General features: G+C 36.8%; 1 protein-coding gene across 19 annotated transcripts in view; it reads right to left on the minus strand.

The window, feature by feature from the left end:
• NRXN1 (neurexin 1) overlaps positions 1-14259 on the minus strand; it is a 1136768-nt gene that overhangs the window by 947572 nt on the left and 174937 nt on the right. The window contains exon 5 of one of the 19 annotated variants that reach the window (XM_047854336.1): positions 9695-9704. The exons of the other annotated variants lie outside the window; for them this stretch is intronic. Coding sequence (XP_047710292.1) covers positions 9695-9704 — 10 coding nt within the window. The remainder of the gene's footprint in view (positions 1-9694; positions 9705-14259) is intronic. 19 annotated transcript variants of the gene reach the window in all.

Raw genomic sequence — 14259 nt, forward strand, 5'->3', positions numbered from 1 at the left:
TAATCTTTGGTTTTAATTCCTCCCATGTTTCCCTGGTGTCCAGAGAGTATGTCACTCTTAACACAAGAAAAGAGGTGGGATGCCTGGGTGACTCAGTTGGCTGAGTGTCTGACTCTTGATTTCAGATCAGGTCATTATCTCATGGTCAAGAGATTATCCCTGCTTTGGACTCTGTACTGTGGGTGGAGACTGTTTAGGATTCTCTCTCTCCCTCTAACTCTCTCTCTGCCCCTCCCCAGTTGGGGTGCACTTGCACACACACACACACACTCTCTCTCACACACACACACACACACAAAATAAATAAACAAACATTAAAAAAATAGCAGAAAAGAAAAGAAAAAGGGTAAACACACTGCTCTGGGTCACAGAAAGCATTAAGGGTTGGGGACTGATATGAGAACTACCTAGTAAACATATACTGTGTATAGTATAATCTATAGTTTAGTCATCTTCAACTTATCCCTGAATTAAAACAATTGCCTTTGAGATGAATAGTAGAGTCCTATAGTCTGGATGAATCCAGGAGATCATTTCAGATATTATCCAAGTCAGAAAACCATTAAAATAACTACCATTTATTGAATACTTACTATTTATTGAGTGCTTATTGTGAGACAGACAATGAAAACATGTGCTCACTCTTAATTTTCACATCAATTTTATATGGTAGATGTTATAATCATCATTTTCCAAAGAAGAAAGTGATTCACATAGATTAAGGAACCTTTCCTGACATCCACTCAAAAATACCTCCATCTCAGTCACCCTCTCTCAAAACATGATGGTTTACTTTCTTCGTGGCACTTTTCATAATCCAACATTGTCTTGTTCTTTGATTCTTTACTTATAAACTCTATTTCCCCAGCGTTAATTTATATCTCAGAATATTAGGGACCTTGCCACTTATCTACATCTATACCATTATTGCCTAGAATAGCCCTTAGGACATAGTAAATGCTTAATAAATATTAACTTGATACAACAGAGATTACAAAGGGGTAAGGGTCAAAATATGAGTTTCAAGAATATCCTTAACTAATTCTGATATGTACAGCCCTCTTCCCTTCATGAACATGTCTGGTATAAATATCTACTCTGACAATAACAAAAAGGAAAATAAAGGCTTTTTATATTTTAGAAGGAAAAAAAAAGAAAATTAATACGAAGGCTTACTCTGATGAAAGTGACAATTCTTTAGCAATAATGAATCTGTTAGCTTACAGTCAACAGCTAATAGCATATTTCAATATTGTTGACTGATCTCTAGAGATTACTGTTTCAGTGTTGTTTTTCACATTAAAATTTATTTTCTAGTATCTAACAGTGGGTGACATGCTGTAGGGGGTGTATGTAGGAATAGAGGAGGTCTGTAGAGACGATTTAAATAAAAATTTCCATTGACTTAGTCAGTAATTCCATACTTTTTTTTTTCAGAATCACAAGTGATCTCTACATAAAACCACCATACTGCTTTTTTGTTTTGCTTTGTTTTTTCAAGTATCAGCAAAACATATGTGGTCTTACTGAATTCTACACAACTGAAGCTGTTACAGACCTATCTTGAATCAGTATTCTCAAAATGTCAGGCATGAGGCCTGAAAAGAAGAAATGCTCTTTACTCCAATAAATTTGCTTACTCAAATAAATCCACTACACTGACCAGCTAATGACTCCTGGTCTGCAAGCAGGAAATTCTTTTTTCTTGTTTTTAGGATGTGAATCCTATGGTATATTTAGCTCATGCTACTGTATTTGCCTTAATATCCCTAAGAAATCTCTGTACCTTTTAAAGACTCATATAAAAAGGGGCACCAGGGTGGCTCAGTTGGTTAAGAATCTGACTTCGGGTCAGGTCATGATCTTTCAGCTCCTGAGTTTGAGCCCCGCTTCAGGCTCTGTGCTGACAGCTCAGAGCCTAGGGCCTGCTTCAGACTCTGTATCTTTCTCTCTCTCTGCCCATCCCCTCCTCAAGCTCTGTCTCTCTGTCTCTCTGTCTCTCTGTCTCTCTGTCTCTCTCTCTCTCAAAAATGAATAAACATCCAAAAAAAAAAAAGTAAAGACTCATGTAAATTACTAGAAATATTCTGAGGCGAGATCTTACACCCTAAAAACCACTGTAGTTAAAGAAATAGCATAGGTCAAAAAATAAAAATAAAAATATTCCACTTGCAGTTATGCTACTAAATTCCTCACATTGTATTTACTCTGAAAGCAAGAATTCAAGACAAAATAATAATTCCTGAGAAAAATAAAATTTCATTTATGATTCCCTCATTTTAATCAGGCAACTGGCATTTAGAAAGAATGTGTAATCTATCAAGGTCACAGGTAAGTATGAAATAACTTGGATTGAATGTCAGATCTGACTCCAGAGTTAAGACTCCAAGCCGCTGCCCCTCTGCCATTCTTCTTCCTTATACTAGCATTCCCTGGGAAAGCCATTCCTCAATGAGTCAAGGTTATCACCTTGTGTGCACAACTCCAAAAATGCTAGTTACATGTTTGAAAAGAACTGCCCCCTACTTCTTTGCCTTGGTTTGGCAGGGTAAGTGGTTGGCTTGCTCTTCACCTACAATGTTAGAGGGGGATATGTTGGAAGGAAAGCTGATGGCTATTGAGCTCTGAAATAAAAGCCTGAAACAAAAAACCCTGTGGGATTTCCTGTTAACATTCCAGAAAAGATTCACATATGAGGACTCTAGGACTTCAGATGGCTTATTTTATTTCAAATTTCCCCTTAGGTGTTATGCTGCTCAGACCCAAAAGTAATTAGGAAGAAACACCTAATAGAACAAATCTACCAAGGCTTGTCTTTGCAGGCAGCACAAGCAGCAGCGTCTTCTGTGTCCCCCTGCACACTCTTGGAGGGCAAGAACCTAGCAGTTACTGTAGGGACTGGCCACTTTAGGGAGGGCAGAGCAACTGGTACCTTGGTGCTTATAGCAAGGGAGGAAAGAAGATTGCTCAAGTTGATCTAAAATTGAGGAACAAACTTGTCTTATCAAAAGTAAGTCCCAACTGGTTTCCCACATGTACTTTGTCTTACCTGTCATCACTCACTTACTGTGATGTTCTTGACAGAAATATCTTCTTTTCTTTCACGTTACTTTGTAAAATTCTTCAAAGAGCAACTGAAATCTTTCTACCTCTGGAAAACTCTGTTGATCTCTCTTTGATTTCCAGCATCTCTGAAATGCTACCGCATATGTGTATCCTAAACTACATAACAAAGAATATAATTTGACACTTGGCCAAGAAAGCCTTAACAATGCCCTCAAATAAACTTTAGACAGGAAGAAGGCTGTCTAAAAGGAAGGCTCCTCACCCCCCTTTTCCTACAGCATTTACTTTAGAAAACTTGTTATTGTAAATGATTTCTCTGTCCCTTTGAGATGGAAATCTTCTAGGCACTTCTAGGTTTATAACCCAGGGATACCTTTCTCAAGGATTTGGGGGACATCCCTCTGACATGTAATCATCAGGAAAGATAGGGTCCCAAATTCCAGTCTCTATGGGATGGCAGAAGCCTAATTTTAATAACCACCAACTAGCAAGCACAGAGGGCCTAATCGCTTTGACCAACCTCCTCCACCAATGTCCTCTAGTACTTTCCACTAGTTCACCCCAGCTATCAAAAACTCTCCTGCCTTTTGTTTCAGTGGACTGAATTTAACCCCTCTCTCCTCTTGCAAGAGTCTTGACTCCTATTAGAGAAACCTTGAATAAAGTCTTCTTCACTTATTCAACTTGTCTGTTGAAATTTCTCTTTGACACACTATCCTTCTAATTTAACAGTTGTTTCCTATGTGTTAATTTTATTAAATATAAGATCCTGAGTTAGAATATAAGATCCTGAATTAGAATGTTTAATTAAATAATCTGGGTCTTTCTGGAAAGTCTTAGGTTAAAATATTCCATCTCTTCCTCTACTATTTCCACTTTCCCCAAAACATCACGCTATATGTCTGAATTGTAATTTTTGGAAAAATAAATTTTTGGACATCCCTTTCCCACTGCTTTTAACAAGGATCTAGGAAGCAGTCAGTAAATACCAGCTTCCTTGGTAGTCACAGGCTGGATCTCAGAAAACAGATTACAGATGAACCCATAATTATTACTCATCATAATTGTTTTAACTCTCTTTCCTGCTGTAGTCATGGTGGGCTCAGAATCATTTTCAACATCACATTCCAGACAACTAGTTCTGCTCAATTTGGTTCCACACACAAACTGAAACCTACTTGCCCTTATTAGACTAAAAGAAGTCCTTTTAATCTAAAGAATAAATGATTTTAAACTGTCTTTTGACAAGGTTCATCACCGTTGTGCTTAAAGGACCATTTATTATATGGTGAGTGAACTATTTCATATAATTAAAAACTCAATATCAAAGAATAAACTGTTCTTCCCCCCACACACATTTGAGTTGTGAAAATCACTGGCGGAGGGCATCTAAAATTAAACAGACCAAAAACATGCTCAAAAACAACAGATTTTGTTTTCTTGAGAGAACTTTCCCAGTCAGTATATCTTCCTTGGAAAATAAAGCCTTCAGATTGTGATTACCTGAAATTTTCCACTGTTTTTGTTCTAAAAGTAGTCATTGTTATTTTCGAGGTGATAGAGCTGGGGAAGAATGTTCTCCTTTCTAATAGGATCACTCTTTTTTACTACCTTTCTATACCTTAGAGTTTAGAATGTAAAGAAAAGATACAAGGAACCACTTCAGCAAGCTAACTTTATGAAACAGGGATAACCAGGAAGATGGTCTTCTAAGATAAAAATATAAGAACTGAAGAACCGAGGGACAGGAATCCATCATACAGCCACTTGTTATCCATTATTTCCTCCCTTAAGGGGATTAGATATTGATTGTTAAAAAGGGAGAGGTGAGATTGGTTTCAAGGTCAATTCCTAGATGAATCAATTGCCAAGATAAAAAAAAAAAAATGAGATGAGGGGATTAGAGTTTCCCTAATGAGAAATAAGATTTTCTGGAAATTTGAAACTGAGTATGGTTTATTAACTTAAAATAAAGTGAGATAATTCATGAGCAATGAAAGATCTTCCAGAAGAAACACACAGGCAGATAAAATATAAAGGAGAGACCGACAGGAGACAAGGAGAGAGAACAGGAACAAGGCTGTACAAGGTTCTCATCTGCTTTCTGTCGCCTTTTCCAGGCCCTTACAAGGACTGTTAAATTCTATGAGATGCAACTGTGTCTTATTAATTCACATTTTTCACTAATGGTGGCTTAAATTGTTTTCTTTAATTAAAAGGAAAAGGTACACTAAGACATTCCTAACTATGCCTTTGTTTTTATTGTCAGTAACACTAGAAAACACTTCAAAGGATTTAAAGGTCTTTTCAGCAATAAAAAACTAAAGGAGAAATTGCTAAGCTATGTTAGTGATGGTCTGAAAGGCAAGGAACCCAGGTGGAAGGGCAGATGGTTATAGCCAGAAGGGGAGAAAATGGGCCAAGTTCTTGGAACCCATGGGATATAGGATGGAAGGTGAATAAAATGTTGGCTAGGAGAGAGGAATGGCCTCACAGGATCTGACCATGGAAAAGGAGCTACTGTCCCATACAGTAGCTTTACAACGTGACATTTGAAATGCCTTCTTAAACGGATTCTAGAATATTATCTACAAAAGCAACACCACCATACCCTCCTTTCACCCCCTTCAGACAAAAAAAAAAGACAAGTGGAAGACGACTCTAAACAAGAATGGGGAATGATTCTGATTCTCTCTTTTCTCTGGCCAATTGAACTTTGAAGAGCCTTTGATATGCTTCTCATTTCATTTTCCTTTGTTGTTACATAAGAATAGGGAAATAAAATATAATTTTTTTTGTGATTGTGAAATAGAAGTTTGCCTATGTGCTCTGGCCACAGAAGAAAGCCAGATTTCTGCCACTGCTTTGACTGTCAGAAAGAATTAGGTTCTGGTCCAAGACTTGAACAACTTGACTTCTTTAAATTCTGCTTTTGGTTAAGGAGAAGAATGGCTATATTTGTCTTTCACACAATCTCAGAGTTGGGAAAAAATAACAGAGATTATCAAATCCAATACATCATTCATAGATGCATACTACTTGTGCCAGTATTTGCTTAATTTTTTTTATTTAAATAAATTCACTTTTTGCCTTTTCACAGTATTTTAAAACAGTATTAATATTAACAAGAATAAAAATCTGGTAGCATATGTCACAAACAGGAAGTATTACTTTAAGAAAATGTTCATCTGAATACCAACTAAAATCAACTGGCATGTATGCTATTCTCTGTCTTAGTGACATATCATCCTTTCCTCTTGCTGTCCACAAGAGTATCATAAAAGAGTTTTTAAATGCTGTGCTAACAAGCAGGTCTCTGTTAATCTCAAAACAGTTCTCCCAGAAAAAGACATCTTATTAGTCTGATTTGGTTTGTTCTCAGTAAGCTCACCTTGATTAGCTATCAGTGTTCACTACTGAAACCAACCCAGAGCCAGAAAGATGCTGAAACACGTGTAAGAGAAGTGGTACTTTGTAGAATAAATGTGTTGTGATTTTTTTCTCTATTGTCTTAGGACTGTCTGTATGTGCTAACTAGCTGCACAAAGGAACTTTAAGACATTCTATATGCTCACATTTCTTCAACCTCTTACTGAACAAAACAACCTCACAGTGGGATATCGGTGACGATTTTCAAATGGAAATCTGCATGAAAAGCAGGGCAATAACATGCTATCTTAGCTCTGAGAGAAAGAATCCTTCACATCCAGGTTCTCCAATGGCTTGTTCTATGATTACTTTCAGGGGAGCAGGATGCTTACATTTCTCTGTATCACAGTCACAAGTTTCATTTCATCTATGTGTTTTATTCCTGAACTTTCATAGTGTGTGGCTTATAGGGGAGATGCTATTGAAAATTATATGTGAGATTTCTTTTTTGCAGTAACCTATCTTTATTCATGTCTTAGTTTTGTGCAAGAAAGACGACCGGAAAAAAAAATAGAAATAGAAGTCCCATCATACATTCATATGATTAGGACTCTGGGCTTAAGGAAGAAATCTCTTTTATACCTATGATAAACTTGGGTGTTTAATTTTCCCTGCAACCAAGCATATCCCTTACTGGATAAATGGCTCAAAGAGGTTCTGTATACAACTTGTTATCCATAAACACAGGCACCCTAATCTGTATTTGTCACTATTATTCTCTTTAATATGTAAGTCAATTATAGCAAGCTTTAAATAGAGCAGCATAATGAGAAAATCTCCTCATAATTGAAGAAAAAGGAGTGCAGAACTTCCTGCCAACACAAACTGTTAATTTTGTAAACACTTTATGTACTTTTTCTAATTTCTATGTTTTATTCAGACTGTAAGTTTGCACAAAATAATGTTTTTAATGAAATTTCCCCCCATTGAGTGCAATTTTCTTACTTTAAATGATGACTGCATTTTGAATGTGAAACGTCTGTAAAATTCTCCTTGGCAAAAGACAAGATTGAAATCACTTCCATTTTCAGGAAATTGTGTGATCAGCATGGCAGATACAGCAATAGATATTTCCCTTCCTTTTAAACTTAGAGACCCAAATGCTTATTATTTGAATAGCTATAAAAACTGTCACTTTAGTTCACAATTCAATATTGTCATTTAATACAGAAGTATATTAGGCTTCAAAAAAGAAGAAAAATGGATGAGCAAGAAAAAACACACGTACACACACACACACACACACACACACACACACACACACGGCTTTTTTTTCCTAGCAGAAGTTAAAATTGCATTTCACTTAACTGACTAAAAATACAGAGCATAACCCCTCTCCTACACTAACACAAAGACCTGTTCTAGTATGCAAGCATATCCAAATGCTAAAATCCACACCACAGTGCAAGAAATAAAAAAAAAAGAACATCCCATGGAAACCTACCATCAGAAGAAGACTGTATTCATCTTGCTGTGCACTGAAGTACAGTACACTCAATGCACTACATTGTGAATAGCAATAGCCTAACTTTAAGCTACATTGTCTTACATATTTTAAACCACACTTCGTTTGAAAGAACAGACTGGTTATTTCCAAGATGTCTCACTGAAAACTTATTATAGTTTGAGGAAAATGAGACTTGGTGCTTGGCAGGATAGCCAACGGCCTTTTGCTTTTCTGACTACTATTCAAATCTTACTTGGCCCAACTTGACAGTCATTCTTCCTGACAACCTTAACAGGTTTCTGTAAATGGTATGATACCTGCAGTTTTCTTCCACTTGGGATTCCGCTCTACAGCTAATGCAGGCACAAGGCACTTGAAAATATAATATTTTCACAACTATAAAAGTATTTTTCTTTGGCTTTCCAACTACTATGCAATGTGGATGACAGGACAGTTTTTTGTTTTCTCAGATTTGGCAGCCACCAGGAAACTATTTAAAAGATAGATTGCCAGGTCCTCCCTCCAGAGATTGGAATTAAGTGTGTCTGGGGTTTGGGCCAAGAAACGTGTGTTTTGAAAAAGCACCTCAAATTATTCTTATATTGGCTGCCCAGTTCAAGTACCCTTTCTGGACACCTTACAGTAGGGATTAAATTACCAGAAAACCAATAGGGTACAACTGAGAAAAGGAAAACCAATAGGGTACAACTGAGAAAGGTACCTTTCTACCATTCCATGTTATGTGTACTATTTTAAATATCAGTTCAGCAGAAGAAAGGAAGACAGCGTATTTACTTAAGCTGCATATAGAGTGCTACAGATACATGTTCATAAGAATTGGCCCTTTTAACGTCCCAAATGGTACCTATGGTCCTCTTCTCACTTGCTCTGCATGTGAACTTGATGAGTTCATGCGGTCACTGGGGGGAGAAAAGAGTAACACTATGTACAATGAGCAACAGGACACAAGAGCTCACTTTTCCACCTAGTAGGAAGCCACAGTCTCTAAGAATGCATTTTGTTAGGGGCATAATTATGCAGAAGACAGCTGGTTGTTCTCAGTTTTCATTCTGAAGACAGAATGAAAGATAATAAGCTTCAACCATACAGGCTGACACTTACATTGCTGAGAAGTAATTTTTAGAACTACTGGAAAGAACAGTCTGGTGACAAAGTGCTTTTAGATTCAGCTATAGAAGAGGACGTTGAGGAGATTATCACCTTACAAACTAGATAGCTTCTCACCTGGTTAGTACTATTTATGCACACCCCTCCTACCTGAAAAGCAAGAGGAGGACTGAGGAACCTGCTCAGGCTGTTTGCGGCCCTGTAAATTTATGAATAATTCTTTTACAACAACTTCAGAAAACAGATCTCTCTCTCAACCTGCACATAACTTCTTGTTTTTCTCATTCAGTGTATTCTATCACAGTAACTCTAAGAGGAAAGCTTTCCCATGAGAAAAGGTGAGATAAGGAATAATCTATTCAGAGAAAAAAAAATTAGATTTATTCTAGGTTTATAACTTTGAGCAAATCTAGAACCAATATATAATCGATGTTTCCCACAAATTTTATATCAAGACAAGTGTGCACAAAGAGAGGTATTTATTTTTAATTTTCTTATCTTAGACAAGTGTCATAACTTAAAGAATATTTGTGATGCTTATATTATTTACTTTTGTGTTTTCATTCATTTAATTTTTCTTCTGATGGTGTCACCATTCTCTGGTCTTTCAGAGTGGTAATGTACAAGTTATCTTCTGCTTCAATATCACATTCCTGTGTAGGGATCCATACAGCATGACTAGTTTAGATATTGAAGAGGTTTTGAGTAGTGAATAATTCTCAGAGAACCGACCCACCCCATTCTCACAATAATTGCCACATCCAGTGTACCAGACACAACCGGACACAAATGCCCTATTATATTGTTATCAAGGTCCAGTCTTCTACAATTACTTTTAGATCAAGTTGGCAAAATCCTTGCACCAGTCTAAATGTTAACACTGAGTTTTACAGTACTGTTTTCTTTTTTTGTTGCATACATATTGAATGAAACGGATAATACTTTATTTGTGTGCTTTGTTGAGAGATGAATTTGATAAATTCGCTTCAGGGTGAGAGTTGAGCCTGTGTGTGTCTGAGTCAGTTTTAAGAAAGAGGAGGAAAGTGAACTTCATACTGCCAGTATCAATTCAGGAGGGAAGGAGGAACTTGGCTGAGGGGGGAGCACTCAGTGGAGAGGTCAGTGAAAAAACCTTTGGCAGTTGCACAACTGGGAAAATATTTTGGTGAACAGCTATGGCTGGCAGTATTTTATATGGGTCGATTTCGGATGTGAAAAATACCCTTCCTTTCCTGTTCTAAAGGATGATCACTGGTGAATTCTATGTGGCTCACTGACGCTTTTGTGGGAGATTTTGTTTGGAGGGCTTACAGAGAAAAATGAAGAGGCAGTTAACATCTAGGTTTTAGAAGTATATACTCAGAGACTAACCTCTTTGAAAAAGGATACAGGAGGACATCAATTTCTCTGGAGAGTGGTTCATCATTCCCCATTGAGTCTACAATTCTTCAGGGTCTAGGTCAAGGCCTTTTTCTCCAGGAAGCCCTTTCTGATTATCCCCTCCTCAGTAATCTTCCTCCCTTTTGAATTCATACAATTCTTACCACCTGTGGCATTTAATTTAGCATGTAATTCTATTGCCTTTTGGAAAACTTAATACAAATAAATGAAAAATAGAATGGAATGCAGACCAAAGCCTAGGAACCTTATTATTCATTCAACCCAGCACTAGATGATGAGGGTTTACACCACCTGCTGTAACATGATGCAATCTGATGCAAGGATCTTTTTCTGTTATACTTTTACATGTGCTTCTGGGTGCTTTGGTTACAGAGCTAGGTATCAGCATTTTATTGATGGGTAAATATTTTCTTTTCCTACCACATAAAATGAACAGGGGAGAGGGGATCAGTGGTGGGGGGAAACTCAGCATGTTTTATCTACATAGAATTTATTTTCAGAATGCATCAAGACAAACTTTGGAGCCAAATGCTTCATTGTTTATGGTTAGATTTCAAAAGGCTGGTTGAAGTAAGCTCTACATATTCATCAGCAGGCACTGCCAATAAAGACACAAATAAAGCAAATTAATAATTTTTCAAAACTTTCTTCAGAAAATTTCTATGTGGTTTTGATGAACAAAACTCTAACATAAGAAGCAGCACCATTGTCTCAGTGTTTGGGCACAATCATTCTCAAGGACATCTGTGCTGTCTCCTTTTCAAGCTTGGAAGGCTGCTATTGAAATTAAACCCAGACTCCTTTGTTGGGAAAAAAATCTGAATTTTTAGATTTCCATTTAAGTGGAGAAACAGCTTTCTCCACTTAAATGCAAGATGCAATTTATTTTACAGTGTTAAATTAATAGCAGTGATTGGCTTGGAAATAAAAAAAATGTTTTGAATTAAAACACCACATATCTATCAAAAGGCTACTATAAAAAAGTTGTTCTTTGCTAAGGCACACTGTACACTTGCAAATCATTTTATCATAATTCCAGTCATACTATGCAGACTTAACTTTAGCTCAAGCCATTTGACATATGAAAATTCTGAGTTTAAATCAGAAATCAAGATGGTTGAAATTAGGCTTATAAATATGATAGATATTTGCATTAAAAGCTTTCAATATAAAATTGTACCATTTTATCAAGAATAAAACCCATCTGGCAGTCTCAACGCAGCAATGATTTATTTAGTGGCCCAGAAAGTGGCTATCAGTAGATATTCCATTTTTCTCAGATGTAAATATTGAGTGAAGTGTACTTCCTTCTTGATAGGAAGTCCAACTCAGAGATAAACTTTTGATGGACTCATTAATAGCCTGGCCTGTAAATCTTATCTCCACTCAGATCTTAAAGCAAATAGCATTATTCTTTCATTATGCAGAGGCCCTCACCATCCTGTTCTGATGCAGTACTTCAGCCTAATGGCCTAAGAATATTAAAACATGAAGAGAAGAAAGGAAATACATTTTTCTTTTTTCCTTTAACACTCACTTCACATGTGCAATTATTGGCTCTGAAGCCTTTGGTCTCTGCATACAGAATTCATCCATGCTGTCTCTTCCAAAAACACACCAGACCTTCACTCTCCAAACCACCAACGCCTTGGCAGGGGCTGGGGCTAATGTAGAGAAGCTAGATTTGGCAAGAGTGGAAAAGGAGAATTTCTAAGTGTCAGCTGAATGCCACAGAACTCTGCAACATCTTGTTCAGCTCAAGTAATAATTCTTTCTAGGGGCAATGTGGAATACTGAAAACAAAAAATCAGATGATTTTACAGAAAAACAAAATGATTATTCAGAGAAAAAGAAGAGTTGCAAGAAAAAAGAGGAAGTCTTTAACATTTTTTTTTCTTGAGTTGTGAAGGGAAGAGCCTAATAGAAATATACACAGATTGGTTTTTAGGTTCTTTTCTTTCTTTCTTTCTTTCTTTCTTTCTTCCTTTCTTTCTTTCTTTCTTCTTTCTCTTTCTCTCTTTCCTTCCTTCCTTTCCTCCTTCCTTCCTTCCTTCCTTCCTTCTTTCCTTCCTTCCTCTTGTGTGTGTGTGTGTGTGTGTGAGATAAATGAACAATTTAGAGGGGTGCTGTGGGGAAGGTGTGGACAAAATGCTTGTCATTGATAATCAATGCTGGGCAAAAAAACAAATCATAAGATACACTCAGTTCTCCCTCTGAAGTAACTTGAACCAAGGAGAAACTCTTCAATAATTTCACATTTTTAATATTCAGAATGCTATTTCCTTATAGAAAATAAAAGTTTATGTTGTATCAGATACTTATTTACCAATTAAAGTTAGAACTAAATATTGATGGATAAATATATATCCCCTTATAAACTGTGGACACTAATACAGCAGTCTTTTCCTTATTGGGATTCAGTTCAGCATGGGAAACTGTCCTTGTATTTTGTTTTTTCTAAAGCCCTTAGTATATCACTGTGTGTGTGTGTGTGTGTGTGTGTGTGTGTCTTTTTTTTTTTTTTTGACAAAAAAAAGATGGAAGAAGACCTATGATTAGGACTTTCAAGCAGTCTACAATTATTTAGTGGTAATCAACAACATGAATACCACTGTACTAAGTTGATTTGATGATAAGAGGAAAACAAATAATGTCCCTGACATAACAAGATGTCAACATCAGGAAAAACAAAAGCAAACTGCAAGGCAAGTCACTTATCTTTTTGGTTGTCTATTTGTTTGATTTTTGAGAACCCTATACTCACAACAGCAGCCTAATATTTTAATTCTTGTTATGGAAATCAGAGGCCAAATAGGATTTTAGAGAAGTGGAGATCAGAAAAAGACTTTGTGACTTAAGGTGTGGCCTGAAGAGGTCCCCAAAAGGTGGGAGAATATTTCGTAGAAAAGATACTAAAGACCATTTCTGACCAAGAAAGCAGCACATGAAAAGGCTTAGACCTGGGATCTATGCAGGTATCTGGCCACTTGGGCAGGGGACATTAACCTGCCAAGGTGGGGAGGAGTCAGGAAGCACATGCAACAGAGTCAAGGTGAGGGAGCCTAGAAAGCCAGATAGAGGCATTTATATTGGATGCACAAATTATTCTTTCATTTCACCCTCACTGACCATTCCCTGAGTTCCTTCTCTGGGCCACATCTTGCATAAAGACCTGGAGCCCCAGAGTGAGACAGACAGGCGTGACCCAGACCACATGGAATAGAGACTAAGACTAAAGGGCCAAACATGGAATTCCATTCAAGTCAAGTGTTTGCAAATTACACATGGAGAAGGAAGAGGAAGAAAACATTCTTTATCAAGAAGAATCTGACTTTGATATCCCTCAATCTTACATGTGGTAAGATATTTTATAAAGGGGTTTATAATATAATAACAGCATGGGAGCTTCAATAATATTTTTTTCTTCTAAGACACTCAAAGAAAGTATAATAAGCTAACTTCAAGAAGAATAATCAGGTTTTTCAGATGACCTTTCTAAAATGATTATCAAAAAGACTTCTAGTCTTTATAATGTCTAAGATAAATAATTACACCACTGCAGCAATTTCAGGTCTGGGCTGCTTCCTGAACGCTGCCCCAAATAAAGGTCTACAAAACACTTTCCAAATATGCTAATTAGCTGAGTGGGTTTGTGTGTGTTTCAAACTATATTGAGTTTTAGTGCCAATCTGCTTCAGAGTCAGCTGAGGGAATAAAAGCACAGCTTGATTCGAGGTTAGCAGAGTGAAGGACAAGAGCATTTTGTCCCCTTTCATACCCCATAGCTT

Source organism: Prionailurus viverrinus, chromosome A3, assembly GCF_022837055.1.
Source record: "Prionailurus viverrinus isolate Anna chromosome A3, UM_Priviv_1.0, whole genome shotgun sequence".
Classification (NCBI taxonomy): Eukaryota; Metazoa; Chordata; class Mammalia; order Carnivora; family Felidae; genus Prionailurus; species Prionailurus viverrinus.